The following is a 22,896-nucleotide window of genomic DNA, read 5'->3' as shown; positions in this document are numbered from 1 at the left end:
ATAAAAATTTGTAATCAACCAAAAATCTTTTAGTAGTAAAAGAATAGCCAAGGTCTTAAAAATAATTAAAATAAAATTTTATGATCTTAAAATTGTTATAAATCATCTACTACATCTTATGTTTGTCTCCCCTTCTCACTAGCTTAAGAGAAGTTCTAAATAGGGTAGTCTTTGTTAGTTATAAGCCCCAAATGTCTTTATTTTCACTTCTTCATCTAACCACTATAAAAATTTAAGTAGAAAAATGATTGTTGATTTTAAAAAATACTTGATTATTAATATTATTCAAGATAGAGAGCAGACAAGAAACAGTAAACTGATAGTGTCTACTGGTTATATGCACAAATTTATTTTATGCATTCGTTCTTAATTTGTAACCACTTAAACCTACTCAAAAAAGCGTACTTTGGAGTGTTTCTCTAATCAATTATTATATGACATTGTAAAACATTCTTATCTCATTGATATGAACCTTTCTGTATGACATCTGCCTTACTGGATATATTATCTCCATGTGTGTTTAACTGTAATTTGCCTGGTAAGAAATAATACAGATAATGAAAATGAATTTTTCAAAGACATATTATCCCATATGTATATGGATAGCATGTATGTATGGTTATATATTACTTTATTAAAATCCAAGAGCATGTTTTCTGTTTATGCATATTAGAGACTTGGGTTTATTTAGGTAATCATTTTAACACTCATTGGACATAAAATTATCTTCATCTGTAAAAATTCTGGGTTGAACATAAATTTTTCTATTAAGGAATTAGTCATACCAGAATTGTGTTTGATATCAACAGGACTACTTTCCTGTTATTTTAAAAGTGCAATAAAATGTTGAACCTAAAGTTAAATGTTGGTCTTCAGTTCTTATTAGAAATAAAGAGGTATGAAAATTTCTACAGCTCTCATTACATATCCAGAGATCACTTTGTAATATGTAATGATTTCATCAACTGGTATGGCTACATTAAAAAAGATATTAACAAATGATGTTGAGGATGTGAAGGAATCAGAACCATACACATATTGCTTGTGGCAATATTAAATGGTCACCTATCGACTAGAGAATACAGTTTTATAGATCTTTAGAATATTAAACAGCTGCCATTTGGCCCCGCAATTTCACTCCTAGATATTTACTCAATAAAAATAAAAATATATGTCAACAGTACTGGTGTTCATAGCAGCATTATTTATGTTAGCCAACAATGGAAACACCCAGTGTCCATCAAGTGATGACAAAATAAATGAAAAGGGACACATCTATATGACGGAATATTATCTGAAATAAAGTAAAGTAGTAATACGTGGTAAAAATGGATAAACTATAAAAATATTATTTTAAATGAAAAAAGTCAATCCCAAAGATTACATATAGCAGGTTCCCATTTGTATTAAATGTTCAGAATAAGCAAATTCTTAAAGACAGGAAGTGTACTCTGCTACATAGTGGGTAAAGGACAGTGGTGCTATGCAGGCAAGATCTAGGCAGACAACAGTGAATGAGTTGATATTTTCATAGTTTCATTGGTGCAATAAAATTGTAAAGTTTTTTCTGATAGCTTTGCAACTCAGATATATTAAAAATAATTGCATTGTATACTTCAAATGAGTGATTTATATATAAATTATATTGCAGTAAAGCTGTTTAATAATATTAAATTTTCACTAACATTGGGAAGTATTTTTATAATCTATATGTATATTTAGAAAAATATGATATTTTTGTTTAAGACATTTTAATAATCTGTGCATTATATATAGCACATTATTTTTTCATGCATTCATTGGGAATTTATTTTTATCATTAAAACCATAGCTCTATTTGGCTTTTTATTCTCTTAGAGAAACATCCAGTAGCCATAAGAATTTTGGAATCAAGTAGGCTAAAATAAAATTCAGGCTCAAGTACATATGACTCCAGTCAAGTCACTTCAGTTTCCCTGAGTTTCAGTTTCCTAATCTGTAAGTAGGAGGTTATTATAAGTACTTCACAAGACTATCATGACGTTTAAAACAGTGCGTGTATGTGAATCTGTGTATTCACATATATTTATGTATTTGTGTGTATATATATGTATAGATGTAGGAAAGTATGTATGTATGTAAAGTGTCTGGCATATAAAAGCATTTATTATATTGCAAATATCACTGGTTCTTTTCTTTTAAAAATGAAGAAACATAAATTTTATGATTAGCAACATTGTTTTTAATTATAAAATAAGTTATATTAAAAAGCATCTATTTTAGAGCGATAATTGCAATTTTTATAATACTTTCTATTAACGTATACAAGATGAGATCATTGGAAATACCAAAACATTTAATATTAACAGTATATCAAATAGTAATGTTGTTCTTACCTTTTCAGTCCCTCATAAGAATATAAGATGCGTTTTGTTGTAGAAATAGTGAAACCCTTTTTAAAAATAATAATATGTTGAGGATATAAAGATAATACAACCTTTATTTGTCATGTCAGAACTAACTTTAGTTTTAAGATCTAAAAACTGGATAAATTTAAATCCTAACCTTGACTAACACTGACCAAACTCCATTTCTCTATCTCTCCAACATTTTCTAAAATTCATGAAATGTGCTTGCTCACAAATCATTTTACAATTAGATGCATGAGGGTGCTGTGATCAAAATGACATCAAATAAAATATTCTTAACACACTATTCAGTGACGATAGGACTAGATTCATTATGCTTGAAGAGTGTATCTATCAATCCCTTCTCCCCTTCTCTTGTTTCTTTCATGCTGTTTTTATTTCCTCCTTCCAGTACTCTCCCAACCTTATCAGATAGATAAAGCACAAATACTTGCATATGTTACAGGGAAAAGGAGATTATATAGCTACAAACTCTCATAAACAGCCTGATGTAATTAAACCTTGTAAATTCCATGGTTCAATAGCAGCCAAAAATTGTTTATTCATTATATTTAATACTCACCATGGATAGCTTAGTCTGTGGTTTATCATCATGTAGAAAATCAAGAAGCACCATTGCTAATTTACATTATTTTAAAAAACTTTGGTTAATAGTCACATGTCTGCTTTGACAAGAGTGGATTAAGCTAACAACAAAATACAGTGTCCCAAAGCATCTTAATGGCACTACATTGCTGACTTGGAATAAGGATCTACAGTCTGGTAGTATTATTGGTATCTTAAAACATTGTAACATATATGTTTTAGGTGACATTTATGTATGTCAGGTAGTTGGCCTTATAATTCTTCTAAATACAGAAGCATGCCTTTTAAAATGACTGCTGATAATGAAATGATGAGCAGGTTAGGAGCTAGAAGAGAATAAACTTTAGAAGTATGATTTTCTGTTGTCCCATTCTCAGAAGATACTTTATCCCATTTCGAGACACTAGTTTTTCTCTTTCCTGAGTAAACATGAAGGGGTATTTATTGGACATGTAATTGACTTTTTTAATGGGAGAATGATACTGATAACACATTAATTAATGATTAATTTTAATGATGCTTCTTACATTTTGGAATAGAACAATTCTGAAAAAGAATGGCAATTTATCCTTATAGCTTCACACTAGTTCTTTAGGTTGTTGAGAGCAAGAAACTTACTGAGTTTTAGTATTTGAAAAAATGCTGTAGAAGAATTTAAACTTCTAACAAATTATATAAATGAAAAAAAAAAAACACAAGTCAAAGTCTATGTTCTATGACAAGTGCTCCTTTGAATTCTAAAAATACTTGACATTGAAAGGATTTTAGTATTTAAGTAAAGATATAGTATGGTCAGAATGCACTTGGTTTTTCAAACCCAAGGCATATCTTTTGTTACAGTCCTTAAACAAACATAAGATGTACAGATTACATATATTATGACTGGATTTTATATTTAAAAGAGAGATTTTTAAAAAGTAAACAATAACAACCTATCAAAATTACTAATTTCACAAGTTCAGTGTTATCTAGCAGATACATTTTCAGATAAACCAGAGTATTTTTCAATAGCAAGACTACTTGGCCATTTGTAAGCTGAATTTTGATATTTTTGGTTTGATATTTTTTCTCTAGTTTTATCTCACTATGTTGACCTGGTCTTCCCTTAACCAGTGGTTCTGAATTGTGTTCAAATGATATTGAGTAGCCAGATTTATAGAATACTATGAAGTGGGAAATACATGCCCTGGCATGTATGTGTATATATATGTATCCCTCACATAATACCCATCTTCACATTAAAGCCAAGGTGAATTGTTTCAATATTGGCACAAAGAACTGGGGCAGGAATTGTGCAAATTATTAAGGTAGGTAATGGGAAAAAGACGAAATCCAGAAAGCTTTGAGGAAGCCAGCATGGGGCCAAAAACAACAGCAGGTGTGGCCATATGGCAATCAAATTAGAAAATGCATTCTTGCCACACAGCCTTCCGGAACATAGTAAAGCCCAGACAGTCCTCATGGAGGGATGATTTACTCAGTACATTTTAAGTATTTCATATTGCCTGTCTCGCTGTTTAATTCTGAAGGGAATTTAAATGTATTATACCAAATAGATACTGAAGAATTTTCTTAAAGAATAAAATAATTTCAAATTTCACTTTCACATTTAGAGGAGATCATTATGCTGAAAACACATTTCCAAATAGAGCATTTGCTAAACTGAGATTGTTTTCAAACAAAGATTTGTAAGGCCATAATTTAATGGCATTATTTTACTTAAACATAATTTTAGGTGATATTAAAATTTTTGAATTCTGTAATCACTAATAATGTAATTAAAGTTATTTGCAAATGTCCTTAACATGTGAAATAACATTTTTCAGATCTTAAAGCATGTTTTTCTATAAAAAGACATTACTAAAAATGTGTTTCAAGTCTCAGATTGCCTCTCCAAACCTTGTTTGACCTACAAGCAAGGGCTATACTATTAGCATTCATTCTTAAATATATTATTAGTATTGTATCATGTTTCTGTAATTTCAGCAACATCACTTTGTTGACTGTGTGGATATGTGTGTGTGTTTGATCTAATTTGAGAAAAATGTCCCTACTTTTTTTTTTTTTTGTTTAAGAACCCAGAGAGATCCATGAAAAAAACCTCTGGTCACTCAAATACATAACATACACTTTTATTAGAGTGGTGTAATGTAATATACCCTTAGTAGTATATGGTAGAATGAAGACAATAATCATATTTCAGCCAGTTTGTTTCAGCTGACAAGCAGCACCACACTTCTAGTTTCTATTATCAACTTTTTTGGACACCACCACAATAAAAATGTAATTAATTATTCACTGTAATGAATGTTTAATAACTCAGTTATCGATTGCATCACTAAATGCATTTTCTGACACACAATTATCATTTTTATTTAGAATTAAATAAATTATCTTGTTTATGTAAAACCTATGAACTGGTAGTCTCTTAATGCAATGCCAATTGTGCTTCTGTTGAAATTAGTTTGCGTGATTGTAACTTAATAGAAAAAGGCAAGATGTTGTTTTGAAATTGATTTTTTATGAGGTTTTTTTGTCTCGTTTTTGCTTAAAACCTGACTTTTAACATTTTCTTAAAAAATTTAAAAGTTACAGAAAAGCTAAAAAAAAAAAAAACTAAACTGTTGGAGGTTTGGCATATTTACTTCAGTAGAGGAGACATGTACATGTGATAATGCCTGTTGACCTTCTAATCCTCTCTACTCTCATGTGAACTGTGACCACTAACATGACATTGACTGATTTTTTTTCTTTCCTTTAAAATATTGCATATATATGTATCTATCAAAAATATAAAGTATTAGTGGATAGTATTCATATGTATAGTGTATATGTACAGAGGTATGTGTGTATGTGTGTGTGTGTGTGTGTGTGTGTGTGTGTATTTAATACATACATACATGATATAGATATTTCACTTTACTTTTTCACTCAGTTTTTTTTTTTTTTTCTTTTCTTTTTGGTGTTGCTGGGGATTGAACCCAGAGCCTAGTGCATGCTACGCAAGTATTCTACCACTGAGCTACACCCACAACCTCTTCACTCAAATTTTAAAATTCATTCTGTTGACATGTAGACTACTTCTTTGTTAAAACTATTTTATAACACTTGGTCATAGGAATAGGAACTATTTTATCAATTCATTTATAGGTAGGTATTTATAGATTCCTTTCTTAATAGCTTTTCTGGTATTCCACTATTGCTTAGTTTAAGTAACCTTTATATAATCACAGGAATGCTTAAATCCTTAGGATGTAAAGGTTTAGAATACATGGCAGAACACTCTTGAGTAATTACTTCTGGATATGTTTTCTTTTTAATTATGCCTCAATATAGCAAAATGGCAAATAATTTAAGATATTATTTTTAACATAAAATATAATTTGTTCAAATTTTACATTAATCTTTCTTACAACTAGTCACTTCCACTTTGTCTTCCTGTCATCCTGAAGAATGAAAATGTAATTTCCCAGAGGCTTTAAGAATTGGAGGAGTATTAAATGTGGCTGAAATTAAGTGATTAATAATTTACTTTTAGGCCATGAATCAACTTCATGGGATGCTAAGGATCATTTGCAACCCCAGAAGTATGGGCAGTAACAATACACTTTTTAAGACTGGGGAACTCTCAAAGGTTGACTGCCCAACCTAATTAAACTTCAATCTTCTGAAACTAAATTTATTTCTTCTTTGTACTGAATTTCCTCAGATCTTCTTGACAGGAAAATGTCACTTGGCCTGACAACTGATAGACAGGTTATGTAGCACCATAATTGAAGAGAAAAGGATAGCTTAAAGCTACTTGTCTTAATGGCTATGTGTATGGCTTTTTCTTTCCTTCTTTTTTTTTTTTCCTATCTTTCTTCCTTTTTTTTTTTTTTATCTCTTTTTCTTTTTTTAAGGTTTGTAAGACAGGCATAAAAGGCCTTAGCAAATAGGCCCACTGCCATTTTTTCTGCTTTCTCCAGGGGTAATTATTGTACTCCATCAATAGTGCTGTCAGAAATTGGGCACATAATTCAGCATTTAAATGAACAAGCAATGTAATATTTCCTGTCTCCCAGTGGAATGCTTTGCAGTTCACATTCTTCTCTGTCACTTGCTCTCTCTTGATGTATGTCCCATACCCAGTCCTTGAATGCCTCTCTCCCTTGTGTTTCATTGCAGATGTTGGCTCCGACTTGACACCTACTTCATTTGGAGTTTTATAGGACCAGCGACCTTGATAATTATGGTGAGAACTCCTAATTAACTATGTATTTCCCAGGTCAAGGCATAAAACTTTCGCCATCCCTATACTAACTATATTTAATTTACATAGGTTAATTTGGGGAAAGCATGTACTTATTTGACCCTATATAACTCAAGCAATTAGACAGTCATTATAGTCTACTTTCATATTACAAAATAGTTCGTCAAAATCAGTGAGAAAAGAAAACAAGCATTTGCAAGAGTTTATGTCATGTATTGCTACTCAGGAGTTCAATCCATCATAACCCCTTGGTTGTATAGATATTTGCAGAGTGATGTCTATAACTTTGACAACAGTTTATTTCCATTCTTTTTCTTTATGATAATTTGAGTTGAGAATGGGCAATAATTGAAAAAGTAGGATAATATCATACTATTCCTTCCAGTTTTGTTTTTATAAACACCTTTAAATCTTCAAAATTCAAAAGGATTTTACTTAAAAAATGGCACAACCAAATTAGACATGTATCCCAGAATCATACTTCCATTTTTATTTTTAGAGGCATGGTATTTTGATTTCTAACATTATTTATATTACTTTAGATAAAATTATTGGAAACATTGTTTACAAAAATACAGTTGTTATTTAGTTTTGGAAGTAAAATGCTAGCCCTTTGACTGAACAAAATTTAGCTCTGCAGTTTTTTTTGTTTTTGTTTTAAATCTGAAAACTCTTCATCCAGATGTATTTTGAAAATCAGAATGTTCCAGACTTTGGAAAGGTAATATGGTACATATAGTGCACATTACATAACATCTGTAGTGGGGACTAGGCAGTTGCCCAAATTTAAACACATGGATCATTACTCATAGTTCTGAGTAGACAGCACTATGTAATCAAAGAGCAACATTTAGCAAAAAAAAAAAAAGAAAAGAAAAGAAAAGCAAAACAGGAAAAGTAAGAACAAGTAGTATAATGACTATGGACAGCCTTTATGTCAATACAAATCAGGTTTTCCTACCAAATGGAGTCAGGTTGAATTTTTCATCTAGTGCTTTATTATTTATTTATTTATTTATGGTACCGGGGATTGAACCCAGAGGTGCTTAACCACTGAGCCTCATCCCCAGCCCTTTTTTATATTTTATTTAGAGACAGGGTCTTTCTGATTGGGTTAGGGCCTCACTATGTTGCTGAGGCTGCTTTAAACGCACCATCCCTCCTGCCTCAGCCTCCCAAGTCTCTGGGATTACAGGCATGCACCACTGCACCCAGTGTGAATTTTTAAAAAACTTTCACTTTTGATATTTTTTTTGAATTTAGGGATGATTGAGTTAAAATATTATGATGCTGTGTTATAGAATTTCAGTGGGATTTTTAATTGGAATTTCCTAGTACCCACCAATTCTAAGTTGTAAAATATATAAACTAATCAAATGGTGAAGGGCAATTCAATATGTGCTTTTCTGCACAGTATGCATGTAAGCAATAGAGGTAATTTATACTGGGTTGTTTTGTTCTAACATATTTTCTCTGGTTTCAGTGATATAACAATATGTCAAGGATTCCCTCTATTTAATATTTGTAACAGCATCAGAAATTAAACAGCATTTTCTAATCTTTTTGCATCATCTATTTAAATGTGATCCATGTTGATTTTAGTATTTGTATTTCTATAACATTACATTTGAAAATGTATCCCTAAATAATAAATTTGGAGAATTGCTCCAAGTACAGAAATAGTAGCATACCTAGAATAATTATTGCTTTTTGTTTGGATGGTTTTTTAAAACATATAGTGGGCTTTGAGTTATTTCAAATTGTCCACGGCATCTTCCTAACAACTGCTGATTTTGTATTTATGTGTATTTGGCATAGCAGTGCCATGTAACTCAGTGGTATCCCGATTCTCTAAACTGGCTTCTTGCCTTTGCTAAAATACTAGGCAGTCATCTATGATCCAATTCCTTTAAAAATGTACTGAGAGCTAATTTCCTAGAACAATTCATTTGTTACGGAGAATAGACTTGCTTTTTTTCCTACTGTGGTTATGCTGCATAATATTACCTTTTGCATTCCAGCTTAATGTAATCTTCCTTGGGATTGCTTTATATAAAATGTTTCATCATACTGCCATACTGAAACCTGAATCAGGCTGTCTTGATAACATCAAGTAAGTGATTTTAATTTTTGTTTTCTATAAATGACCTTACATTTGTACTATTATACTGTACTGCTTTTTATTGTGTTGAAATAGTATGGCAAAATGACATTGAAGATCAATGTACTATCTCTCCTATCTTTGTTGACTACTGAGGTGACTTGATATACCTGAAAATAAATATAATGAAGTTCTCTCTTCAAAAACACTTTTTCCTCTAAACCCTAATTTAAAGTAGGATAAATTTTTAATACCTATATTCACTTTGTCCTGAAAACAAGCACAAAGCTTCTGGAACAGGGCAGACTGTGGTTTTGTAGAGTAATACTACATTGTTTACCCCGTGTTTCATGTCCCCCATCAGAGCAACATGCCCAGGGCCAGATGGTGGTTCTACAGGTACCAAAAGGGAGGATTTTATACCACAGGAGAAAACCCCTGAAATTATGAATCTGCTGTTTAAACAGGAGGGATGATTTAGTTGCCCCCCTTCTCCTGAGAGAGGGAGAAAAACCTCCCAAACATAAACCAGTGAGGTTGAGTATCCATAATCTGAAATGTTTGGGAACAGAAATATTTCAGATTTTGAAGTTTCTCAAATTTGGAAATATTTTCATAGACTTCACTAGTTGAAAGTCCCTCATCTAAATGTTGAAAATCTGAAGTACTCCAAAATCTGAAATTTTTTTGATGCATCATGTTTGAATTTTGGAGCATTCATATTTTGAATTTTCAGATAGGGATGCCCAGCCTTTTCTTTGAAATATAGTTATGACCCAGAGCTTTACCCTCTTTGAAATATTAATGCAACCTCCTGGAAGTTAACTCTCTCCAAAAATTTCTTTCTGTTCAATCATCTTTTCACTTTCAAAGTTTGTCCTTTACACCAAATTCTGTTTTTCTCTGCTCAGAAAGTCCTAACTCTGTAGAGATATGAAAATGTTTACACTACTTTTTAGCACTAGTGACAATTTGATTTACACAAAAAGTAGCTGATTTACATTTTCTAGGAAAAATAGTCAAATTCATTGGTATAGCCAAAAACTTTATCTTCTTTGCTTAGAATTCCCAATAAGAGAAATATAGTAATGTTGAGATGTGAATTAGTCATTTATCTTTGATATAATAAATTCAAATTGCATTTCATATAATTTATCTATATTATGTGTTAATTTGGATAAATAATTTCATTAAATGGATGTCCATTGAGAAGTTTTGGGAGAGCAGCTGTGACTTTCATATGCTATTAATGTTCTCCTTGATCAACTTCAGATAGCAGTTATGACACGCGTTTTCCATCTTTCTGCATGTAGTTCCTGGCCGGTATAATGGCTCTTCAATGAATGTTTACAGAAGAGCATAACACAGTAAAGGCTTTAGTGACAAATTTTATTGACATTAAGTAGTTAATTTTGATGAAGGAGGGAGTCATTTGTCTAAGTTAATTGAAAAGGATAGCCATAGAAGTAGAAAAATAAAAAATCATGGAGCAATCTAGGATTTAATCTACTCGGAATAGTAGCCTTTGTAATTTCTAATTTGGGTTTGTTGAGACAATCATCATTATATTATTGAGTTACGTGCAATTAAAACTTTCTAAGATATAGTGTTAGTTCCATACACTGTTCCTTATGAAATGGAATTTGAATAATAAATAGCCACATAAAATTTATTTTCTTTATCATGTCATACTTTTTTCAAATTGGTATGAATTAGATTTCTAAAAGAAGTAATTATCATTTGTTGTCTTTTAAGGTACCTTCAGAAAGAAGTTAATAAACTTTGATATTTATGTAACATCTTCTGTCAGACTAAAAATTAGAATAAAGGCTCATTCTTTGTCCTTTTTTTTCAAATATTCTTTTTGGGCAATTTCTTAATTTTTTGTCCAGTCTGGGAAAGGTAAAGACCTTAGCTTACCCTGAACTTTAGAACTTGTACTCTGTATAGGCACGTATTTTAAAGGATTAACATGCTTATTATTTATGTGTATTTCTTTGGGTAATGTGGGTTGATATTATTGTTTAAAAGGGCAGTCAAATGCACAAAATCCAATAATTGTATTTAATGGCATTTATGGCATCAAGTTTTATATTACACAGCAAAATAAAACCTTAAATGAGAATATCTTAATTTGAATTCCATCTAAACTACTTGCTTTGTTATAGCCTCTGGAACATGTTTAACTTCACTGAGTCTTCCTTTCATCTTCAAAATAGTACAATAATGAAAGATGACTGATTATGAAATAAACAGAGGAATATAAAGAGATTCTGAAGATGCTTCTCAAAAATTTGAAAGGGAGAGAAATTGGATAGTTTTTGGAGTATAGAGAATGATTTTAGAGGGAAGAAACATGAATAAGGATATACTGATGAGAAAGAACTAGTGTGGGAGGTTAAGAATATGAGCAAGGGAGTAAGATAATCACCATTGTTATAACCTGAATAAACGTAAGGTATGCACCTAGAACCATGAAAGAGCAGTTCTACTCCAGCTGTATTCCAGGAAGGACACTTCCACCAAACTAGAAGAACCTTTGTCCTCTGAGAATGGATGAAATAAATAAAAATAGGTGTAGTACTGATATGGTGTAGAACAGTGTAGAACTGTGATTTAAGGGATTTCTACCTACTCTCTGCAGGTTAAGGGGACTTACTGAAGAGAGATTTGAAAACTATGTCAAGAAAATATTCCTTAAGGGGCTGGGATTGTGACTCAGTGGTAGAGTGCTTGCCTGGCACGTGTGTGGCACTAGATTTGATCCTTAGCACCACATAAAAATAAATAAATAAAATAAAGGTATTGTGTCCATCTACAACTAAAAAAATAAATATCAAAAAAGAAAATATTCCTTAATATTTTGCAAGCTCTGAAGGATAATTGATTTTCTTAAAATACTTTTTATTAACTATTTAAGAATTGATTGGAAAGAAATCAAAAGGACAAAATTGAGAAGGAAATAAGTATTTAAGAATAAAAGTGATTTTAAACATTATTCAAAACATAAAATCTATACCTTTTAACAAGAAAAAGTACCTATATAAAATGCATTAGGATATGGTATGGGTGCTATGTCAGTGTTTTAAAGATTAAAGTTTATTTTATCTGAAATTCTTTTTTTTTTTTTTTCCTTTAGTAAATGTGAAAGGGCATAGAGTTTGTTTTCATTAGTATTTTTGGTTTTTATTTTTTAGTTTTTTAAATGTATTTTGGACATTTAAAAAGTGATGGACAACATGGACCAAAAGACCTTACATGGTGAATTTTTTTCACTATATACTGAACAAGGTCTTTGGGACCTATTAATTGTTTCTAAAACATTTCTTCATCAAATCTTTATTGCTCTCGTTATACAGTTTCTCTCTCTCTCTCTCTCTCTCTCTCTCTCTCTCTCTCTCTCTCTCTCACACACACACACACACACACACACAATTCCCTTATGTAAAATATTCTTGTTTCTCCCTGTTTTCATTGCCAGCATTTGCTTTAAGCCACTGTCTTTGGCATCATCATGGCAATGATCTAATTTCTCTAGTCATTGATTCTTGCTCCTCTGTCTCCAGCTAGAGATTTAAATCCAGTCATGCAACTCTTTTGGATAAATCTCCTCAAAGGGTCCCATTACCTTAAAGCTAAAAGTCCCAACACAGCTGTTGAGTCTTCCTGATCTGGTGCCTCTTCTTTCATTTTGTGCCATGGACCCTGGGCTGTTCTGGTTGTGTTCTTTTACCCAAGTCTGGTATCTGCTTTTTCTCTATTGACTTTTTCTTCTCTGATACTATGCATGACTGATTCCTATTGAACCAAAGTAATTTAAATATTATTTTATTATTTTCAAAAATAACATAATTATTTTTTCATTCCAAACTAACTTCAGGGTCATCATAATAAACCCCTTTCATTTTAACGAGAACATTTATTTGGCTGACTCATTGCTGTATTAATGATATACTCTCAAATAAAATAAACAATAGAGTGAAGTATGAGTAACACAATTACAGAGGAAATAAAGTATACCAAATCTCAGGTTTTTCTAAAAAAGTAATTAAAATTGAATAACACATGTCTGTTTGCTGATTGCTTACTTGTCATTTGTCTCTCTTCATCAGAATAGGTAATTATACTTAGAGGAAAGAAGTAATTCATTTGAATTTTCTAGTTGAGTTTCTCACAGATTGAAATTGAAGCTTTCAGTGATTATAGCTAAAATCTAACCTAATTAAAAATAATATATGTAAATATGAACAAAACTATTAATGAATTGTTACCAGATGGAATTAACTTACAGAATAATGACATGTAAAACTTGAATTTGTAAGAAGCTTCTAGAATACTTGATATTTGCCTTCAAAAGTATTTTCTGTAATTATCCACATCTATTTTTGAAAATATCCAAAATGTTTTTTTCTTGCAGCACTGGGGTTTAAACCTACATCCTTGTGCATGCCAGGCATGTGCACTATTACTGAGCTATATCCCTAGCTCTTTTGTTTTATTTTGAGATAGATTCTTGAGCATCTGACCCACCTACATGTGAATTTCTCTTCTATCCTGTGATGGTTATATGACCTTGGCGAATTGTATCGGACCCTCAGTGTCAGTTTCTACTCTGTATTGGGAATAAGTATATCCACTTTGTAGAGTTTTGTGATATTAAATGTCATATGTGTAAAGCATATAATTCAGTGCTCATAAGGGGATGGTTTGCTTATTTTTAACCATTCTGTTTGAATATACTCTGCTCCCTTTAGTTCTTTGTATTTTTCATAGTGAAGCTTTACTCAGACTCCCATCAAAATTCCATTAGAATATGACTGGCTTTGTTTACCATATGGTGTCATTAAAAATTATGCATGATATGATGCTTTCTTTTTTAAGACAAACGTATCCTATTATGAAAGAATTGGCTCCAGGGATAAAATGCTCATTTGATTAATAAATACCAAGTTCTGTATTTAGTTCTGAAGGGGAGGAAAAAAAGTATCCTCTGTGAGCTTGGACACCTGCCACATGTAAAGAAATCTAAGAAGGCTTCTGAATAGCTTCAGGGACAAATAGAGAAATGTTAAGCCTTAACAATATCCATAACTTACTCTGTTTATTAAAAAAGGTAACCATTGCTTTGAGAACTGTGTTTCTAAATGTTGGTAGAAAAAATTAAGTCAGAAATAATTCAGCTTGATGAGTATTACATTAATACTTTATGGAGTTAAGGTGATTTGGATCTAAAACAAATGAGGGCAGAAAAGCAAATTAACATAATCTTAAAAAACAACACTATTAGAGTATTTTAATGCTTATATTTTTCCATATTAATATATCAAGATATAGATAGCCTTTATGTAAATATATATATATATATATATAGTTTACATTCAAAATTATCTTTCTATTGTACTGAGAATAATATCCTAAAAGAGTTTGAACTTTTTGACAATAGTTAATCTAGTTTGGAGTTGGAGTTGATAAAAATGTTCATCTTCATAGTTTTATAGATGAATTTTGAGAAAAATATTTTTAGGACATTCTTATTAAACTATTAGCTACTGATAAAGTTTATTGACATATTGATTTTGGCCTTAAAAAAGGGAGCTCAAAATAGTCCATGCAAACTTTTAAAAATTGTTAATTTCTCTATATAATTGATTTTATTCATAGGTTGTGTTTCATCCTCATAACTACAAAATTAAAATGAAAATTTCAAAGACTTCTGATTATTTCAAATATTTAGAGGGGCTCAGTGGCAGAGTGCTTGTCTAGCACCTGTGAGGCACTGGGTTCAATTTTTAGTACCACATATAAATAAATAAAATAAAGGTCCATTGCCAACCAAAAATAAATATATATTTTAAAAAATTTAGAAATGCTGTTTAAAAATTGTTACCTTTTATAAAAAGATTAGAAGGTAAACACCATCCACTGGAAATGTATTTACCCAATTTTTAAATCAAATATTTTTCTCAATGTCTATATACACTATGAACACTTTAGTGCTTTGCTTAGAGCTAATAATCGAACCAATAGTAGGCTTATTTTATTCATTATTATAAGAGAAAATAGTCTTTAAGAGGATACTGAAAGTGAATATTGTGTTCGTTATCTTATTTTTCTGGGTTTCCTTCATTTTCTTGTTGGGTGGTTTCACATATTATCATAAATGATCAGGCATATTTTAAGAGTGATATAATCCAAACAACACTGGAGTTCTTTGGATTGTTTTGACATCACCAAATTGCTTCAAACAAGTTGAGACCTTACTAAGATAACGAGTTCTTTGCTGAATACCTTAATTTCAGCCTTTACCAGCATTTAACCATCTCTACTTTAGGGGGAAAAGGAAGAATTTCAACCACTGATTCACAGGACTGTGTATTCAGCAGGTGTTATTGCCAGTCTCATTGCAGTGTGTATTTTTAGGTGTTTTTGTTTTGTTTTCAATTTCCTGAAGTATAAAAAAACTGGTCTCTTTTTAAGGTTTTTTTTGTTAAGATGCATTAAAATTCCTGAGTTAATTTTCTAGGAATCAGTATTTTATGTATCCTTCTATTCAGCATACTTCATAAACTGGGGACTGACATTTGAGAAAACAAGTTTGAAGGATTAGTGCCATAGGCACACTGGAACTGTTGTGTACTATAACTTGATACCAAATTATTATTTAAGTTTTCTCAAAAATAATTAGGTTTATATCAGATATAGGAGAGTAATTGCTATCTAAGGATGAGAAAGCCTGAAAGAACACCAAAGGGTAAATGTCTTCTTAATAATGCAAATATAAAAATGAGCAGCCTCTGTTCTTTTTACAGGGCTTGGACTCAGATTTCTCTTATATTCCACCAGGAATGTACAGTCAGTCTAAGAAAGGTTGATAATCTGAATAACCAATTCATAAGACTGAAAATAGTTAAGCATAAGTTTTCAGAAAAATGGAAGATGTCTGAGAATAATTGTAATTAAATAATATTTGTGGGAGCTGAAGTTGTAACTCAGTGTTAGAGTGATTGCCTAGCGAGTGTGAGGCACTGGATTTAGTCCTCAGCACCACATCAAAAATAAAATAATGTAAATAAAATAAATATATTGTGTCCATCTACAACTAAAAAGATTTAAAAAAATAATATTTGTGTTGCTTATTATTCATATATTTTACTTAATTTTTAATACAGGAATATGGATTTGAATTTTATATTTAATTGTTTATTCATTTATTCAACAAGTGAGAAGTGCTAATTTTGTGGGGAGGGTGGGGTCTTGGGAATTAAACCCAGGTCCTCTTACATGCTGAGCATGTGATCTGCCACTGTGCTATACTCTTAGCCCCTACAAGTACTAAAATTATGAAGATAGAACATACAAATTCTGTTTGTTAATTTTATATAAACCCTAAGAGAAAGAAATAGACTTGAAAGGTCTTAGCCTGGGAAACTCATTAGGTTATTGCTGAGATGTGGAAAATGGTAGATGGAATGCATTTAATGATGAGACAGACTTTTTTTAAATCAGGTAACTTACTAGATATCTTTGTGCAAATGTTGAATAGGCAGTATAAGTGATAAAAGCTAAAGATATAACTTGGAGTCCTCAGTGCATTGATTTTATTTTTTCACTTAGATGTACTATGTTTTACTTACCTTCAATAATTTCATTTTATGTATCTTTATTACTTTCTGAATTGGCAAATTAAATTATCCTGTATTTTTACTTATGGTAGTTATATATTTCATTTTAAAACATTAAAACAAGAAAATTGAGATGATTTGAAAAACAAAATAGTAAAAGATGGTATACTAATATGGTGAAAAATTGCAGTGATTTTCCTAGCTCAACAAGTTTCTCTCACTAGTCACTAGAAAGTATGTACCTGTTGAAATGGTTACTTCTGAGATTATAAATACTGACCAAGATAGTAGCCTAAATAATAAGGACAATCATGATTTATGGAACATAAAATCCAAAGGGAGATCATTCTAGACTTGACTCCATAACTCAATATTGTCAGCAAAAACCTGAACCCTTATAGCCCTTGATCATCTTCAGCATGTTCAGAATGTTGGCTTTGCCATTCATTGTGTCATTCTGTGGTACAAAGATGACTCTCTTAGCTCCAAGTAACATATCATTCAGCAGCTATGTTCAAAGACAGGAAATAACTAAAAAAGGTTCACGTGTGCTTTCCTCACTGCTGTGTGATCAAGGTAGAAAATACTCCCTGGAACAAACACCCTTACTGGCATCACAAGTCTAAATCACATGACCACTCCTGACTGTAAGAGAAGTACAGGAAGGTAAAGATCTGGCAAAGGAGACTAGTTCAAGTGCCTCTGAATAGGAACAGTACATCCTTGTTAATTATGAAGCTCAGGGAACTACTTAACAAAATAATAACTAAAACATGTCTTAACCTCCCATTCTGAGAGATACACCTTCAAAACCATTTAAACAATCAGGTGTGAATTTAGAATCCTTTAACTTTTTGGACTTCAATATCAGGATGTGACTCCTGGCTTATGCTTATTTTCCTTCTCTCCCTACTCTCATCTGGATTCCATAGTATGTGGGGACTCACACACAGGCATGTGTATACTTGTGCCTACACATTCAAGTTCTTTCTAACCTCTCCAAATTTTCTCCTCGTCCATTCCTCTCCTTGTTCATTCTTCAAACCCTTAAAGAATCTGGTACTAGCTACAACCTTGGAAGAATGGGACAGGATCGACTTTATTTTAAAATGCTGAGGCTAGTTAAGATAATGGGATTGAGGGTAGGCACAGAAAATAAGAGGAACAGAGAGTGTAACACTTTGGAACTTTAATTTTTGGAGATATTAGAGATGACAAAGGTGCACAGTGGATTCAGAAGAAGCAGCAGTTGAGCCAGAGAAAGAAAGCTAGAAATCCTGGAAAATAAGTGAATCAAGCTTTCAAATTAGATGAAAATTTAGTCTTGGCCACTGAATTTGGCAACATAGAGGTCCTTGGTGAACTTGATGAAGGCTGTTTTGGTAAAGCTTGTGAAGCCTTATATGAGTGAGTTCAAGGGAGAAAGGGAGGAGAGGAGTTAAAAAATTCACATGAAGACAACTCTTTTCAGGTCTTTTGCTATAAACAAGAGCTCAGAAATGTAGTAGCTGGACAAAGATGTCAGGTTCAAGAAGGTGCTTTGTTTTTTAATTGGTTAGTTTTTAAGCATGAGGTATATTGCAGCTTATCCCTTAATTTGGTAAGAATAGATAATTTGTTGATGGAGAAGAGTGAAAAAAATTGCATGGTATCTAAATTTAAGTAGGCAAGGAAGGATGGGATGAAAGGTATAGTGGAGGCTGTTCTTCAATAAGGAGCACAGGCAGAACATTTCATCTATTATGTGGTGACATTATGACTGAGAACTGCTAACTTATTAACTAGCAGATGTTTTGCTTTATAGTAATGCAATAAATTATCATGACTTATAAATAATAAGTGCTCAGTATGTTCAGAAATATTTGTCTGCCTAGAAAGCAAAGGTATGTAGGCTTGAAAATGTTATTACAAGATTGCTTTCATTGTTTTATTTTTTTGCTTTCATGTTCATATATGTTAATATATATGTGATTATTATAAAATTAATGTTCTGATTATAAAATCTACCTATATCAGTACATATATGCACAAATATACACATTTGTATATTTATGTGTGTTATACAGAAAATAGAAAAGTCCAAAGACCTTGTTAACAAATATATAAATCTGTTATATGCCAAACATGTTTAGTAACTTTTTTGCATAATTGTATGAATTTAAGAAACAAAATTAATAAGTTAAGAGTTTGGAGGAAAAAAACAATAGAAGTTAATATGTCTTCAAGTAATGATAAGTTAAATATTTTATACCTTAAAATATTTTATTTAGCTATCTTCCAAAATATAAAATACAAAGCAATATTCTATAAAATTGTATTAAATGTAATTTATAAGATGGATGTGTGCTAATACAATTTTTATATATAAGAGCATTTTTGTTTTGAAGAAATATATATGTGAAAACTGAAATGTACTACAAAGTTAATAATGACTTAGTGTCATCATAATATGCAATAATGACTTAGTGTCATCATAATATGCAATTTAAGATCCTCATATTTATGTATTTGCTTGGTACTTTCCACCAGCACTTAAGGTACCAAATATCTGTCATTTTTCTACACAGCAACCAGTGCATCAATAGCAACTGTGTGTTCAATTCCGTTCTGACACTAACTCTCACAGAGTTAGCACAGAATCCACAGAGTAAGGACTCAGCCCCACAGACTGCCCTCACATCAGACACCTGTTGTAAAGGAGGTGCACAACTTACCCACACTTTTGCTTATAGACTATCAATTTAGGGGGCCCCATCAACACTCTTCATATTCAATAATTCACTACAACTACTCACAGATTGTGCTCTCCTTTAGAGTACAGTTTTGTCTTAAAAAAATGTAAAAATATAACACAAGAACTGCCAAATGGAAAAAATGCGTAGGGCATGGTATGGCAGGGTAGGGCGAACTTGCATTCCCTCTCAAGGTCACTTTCCCAGGCATGTTGATATGTTTGTCAATCCAGAAGCTACTCATATCCCATTCTTCAGCATTTTATAGAAGTTTTATAGTTTAGGCATGATAGATTTAAATACTGGCCACCAGATATTGGACACTATGTCCACCTCCCCTCTCTTACTTGGCGATAGAGCGGGAATTAAAGGGAGATGTGGGAGAGTGGAGATGGGTGGCAAGTTCTAACCCTTCAGTGGTGGCTTGGTCTGAGACTAGCACCATTTCTGAAACTATTTGGCAGTCCATGTCCACCCACATACACACTTTGATTTATCTCATTAACATTTAAAAAACACTGGAGATTCCGAGGGTCTTAGGAGCTCTGTACCAGGAACCAGAGAAAAAGATCAAATATTTGTTTTTTAATATAGAAGTGCACTTTTGAGTTTTCAGAATGAAGAATAATGAATATATAAGACTTGTATGTTTCATTTAAAATGAGCCAGGCACGGTGGTGCGCACTGTAATCCCAGCCACTCAGGAGGCTGAGACAGGAGGATCGTGAATTCAAAGCCATCCTCAGCAAAAGCAAGGTGCTAAGCAACTCAATTGAGACCCTGTCTCTAAATAAATTACAAGACAGGACTGGGGATGTGGTTCAGTGGTTGAGTGCCCCTGAGTTCAATTCCCAGTACCCAAAAATAAATTTAAAAAAATAACTGAAATATAAAAAGAGACTGGGAGTGTGGCTTATTGGTTAAGCACCCCTGGGTTCAATCCCTGGTACCCAAAAAAAAAAAAAAAAAAAAAAAAAAAAAAAAGAGAGAGAGAGAGTAAAAGGAGCAATCAAAGAATGTCATTTTCCTGTTTTCCTGAAAGAATCATTGTTCCAATTTCTAATCTCTGAAAAAGTTTTTTAAAAGTCAAGTCTAATTTTCTGTTCTTAATAGACTACTGTGGATATAACTACAAAATGAAAATTTAATGAAGTCTTATGAAAACTGAAACATGTAATTATTGTAATTCATTTATCTCCAAATTATTTGTGAGATCTAAAAATTTGTTAGATAAACACAAATTATCTAGTGTTTGTAATTGCTCTTATCATTTAAATAATTAGTGCAAAAATCTAGTTTGGAGATAACATTTTAAAAACTTGTGCTTTTATCTTTTTTCTATTATTCACTTTTAAGATAATTGCTATTTATTTTTCCTTGGATTTTAAACTTTTCAAATTAAAGGTTCAAAAAATGGGTACATATACTTACAGTATCCTGTTTAGTTTCAACTTATAAAATTTAATCTATGTACTATGGATGAAACAAAAAATTACTGTCCCAAAATAATTTCATAAACTTTTTAACATGTTTATTTTAATATAGTTCCACCTCAAGAACAGTTTTATGGAATGATATTTGTTACTATTGACTTCAAATGTAAATGAAGTCTTTTGAATTTGTAGGGGAGAAAGATTTCTCACTTGTTGCTAGGTTCATGGTGAGACCTTTATAAGAAAATATGGGTTAGGAAGAGAGAAGCATACAGATTCATTTAATACAAATTTTACATAACATAGGAACTTTCAGAAATAGAAAACCAAAGAAATGGGTAAACTTGTACATTTTTTTAAACTAAGTTTGATGAAGTGGATTGTTTTTATCAGTTATTTGTTGATGTGACCAAAATACCCCACAATAACAACTTAAAGGAGGAAAGTGTACTTTGGGACCATTGATCTCAGAAGTCTCAATCCATATGTTACAGGGCTGGGACCTTCCTGGAAACTGAGGCAGCACAAAGGCTCCCTTCAAACCCTGATTCTTGCAATCGAGTCAGAAAGATTTCAGAGGTCTCTGAGAGACCTCTGAATCTATTAGAAGGTTAGGAAAGGGGAAAAGGGGACATTCAAGTGAGTCAGTGGGTCCTCTCAGAGAGAAGAGGGACAGCGAGCCTCTCCTGCCCTCCAGTTTTATTGGGGCACCCAGGGAAGTTTCCAAAGAGTTCTGCCCAGGTCCACTTCTTGACTTTTGACTGACAGCAGGATGATATCAGACTTTTGAATCTCTACTGCCATGACAACTCTAGATCTCTTTGACCTATGCTGACTGGTTCTAATTGGAACCTGCTCTTACAGATTTAGTCCCTTAGCCTTGTGTTCCCACTTCTCACATCTATCTGTCCCCTGTCACATAAGAGGCTTATTCTTTCGCTCTCGGCCAAGGGGTGGCAGCACATCATGGGAAAAGGGAATGATGGAGGAAAGCTGCTCAGTTCATGACTGTTCATGAGAAGGGGCCATGGGATGGGGAAAGGGGTCTCAGGGAAGATGTATCCTTCTAAAGCACACCCCCAGTGACCCATCTCCTCCAGCCATGGCGCAACTGTCTATAGTCACCACCCAGTCCATTCAAATTAGGATGAACTAATCAGATTACAGCTCTCATAATCCAATCATTTTACCACTGAATATTACTGCATTACCAGGAGCTTTTAGGGAACACCTCATATGGAAACCATAACATAACAGATATGGAAAAATATGATTGGAGGACAAAATAGTATTATGTAGTGCTAATAAACCAAGGGGAATTTACCAAGCCTGTTTGTTCAAATTTTTCTTGGTCATCTTTGTGTCTTTGAGGATTAGGATGTTCCTTTCCTCTGCATACAGGGAGGATACTATGGGAGTAAGGGTCTTATGGTACACAGGATTCTTTTGTGGCAGGCTTCAGGAGAAAGGGGTAAAAAGGTCAGAAAGAACTTCCTAGTCTGCTAATTTCCCAAATGCCAAGTTGGGTGCCATATTTTGGGGATTGCCTGCCCTCAACCCCATAAAATCACTTTCTAATTATTTCTGAGCATACTTTTAATGCAGAAGTCAATTTTTTCTCAGTATATTATTTATCATCACAGTTCTTCAAACTCTTATGTGGAAAAGTTGATTTCTAGGCTGGGGTTGTGGCTCAGTGGTGGACTGCTCCTCTAGCACGTGTGAGGTACTGGACTTGATTCTAATCACCACAAATAAATAAA

The 22,896-nt window shown here is 32.3% G+C and overlaps 1 protein-coding gene across 16 annotated transcripts in view; it reads left to right on the top strand.

The window, feature by feature from the left end:
* Positions 1 to 22,896, top strand: part of Adgrl3 (adhesion G protein-coupled receptor L3) — a 776,587-nt gene that overhangs the window by 672,818 nt on the left and 80,873 nt on the right. For all 16 annotated transcript variants that reach the window (XM_047566096.1, XM_047566098.1, XM_047566083.1 and 13 more), the window contains 2 exons: positions 7,161 to 7,227; positions 9,267 to 9,358. In XM_047566096.1, the coding sequence (XP_047422052.1) occupies positions 7,161 to 7,227; positions 9,267 to 9,358 (159 nt within the window). The remainder of the gene's footprint in view (positions 1 to 7,160; positions 7,228 to 9,266; positions 9,359 to 22,896) is intronic.

This window comes from Sciurus carolinensis, chromosome 10 (genome assembly GCF_902686445.1).
Source record: "Sciurus carolinensis chromosome 10, mSciCar1.2, whole genome shotgun sequence".
Classification (NCBI taxonomy): domain Eukaryota; kingdom Metazoa; phylum Chordata; class Mammalia; order Rodentia; family Sciuridae; genus Sciurus; species Sciurus carolinensis.
This window is presented reverse-complemented; position numbering and strand designations above follow the sequence as displayed.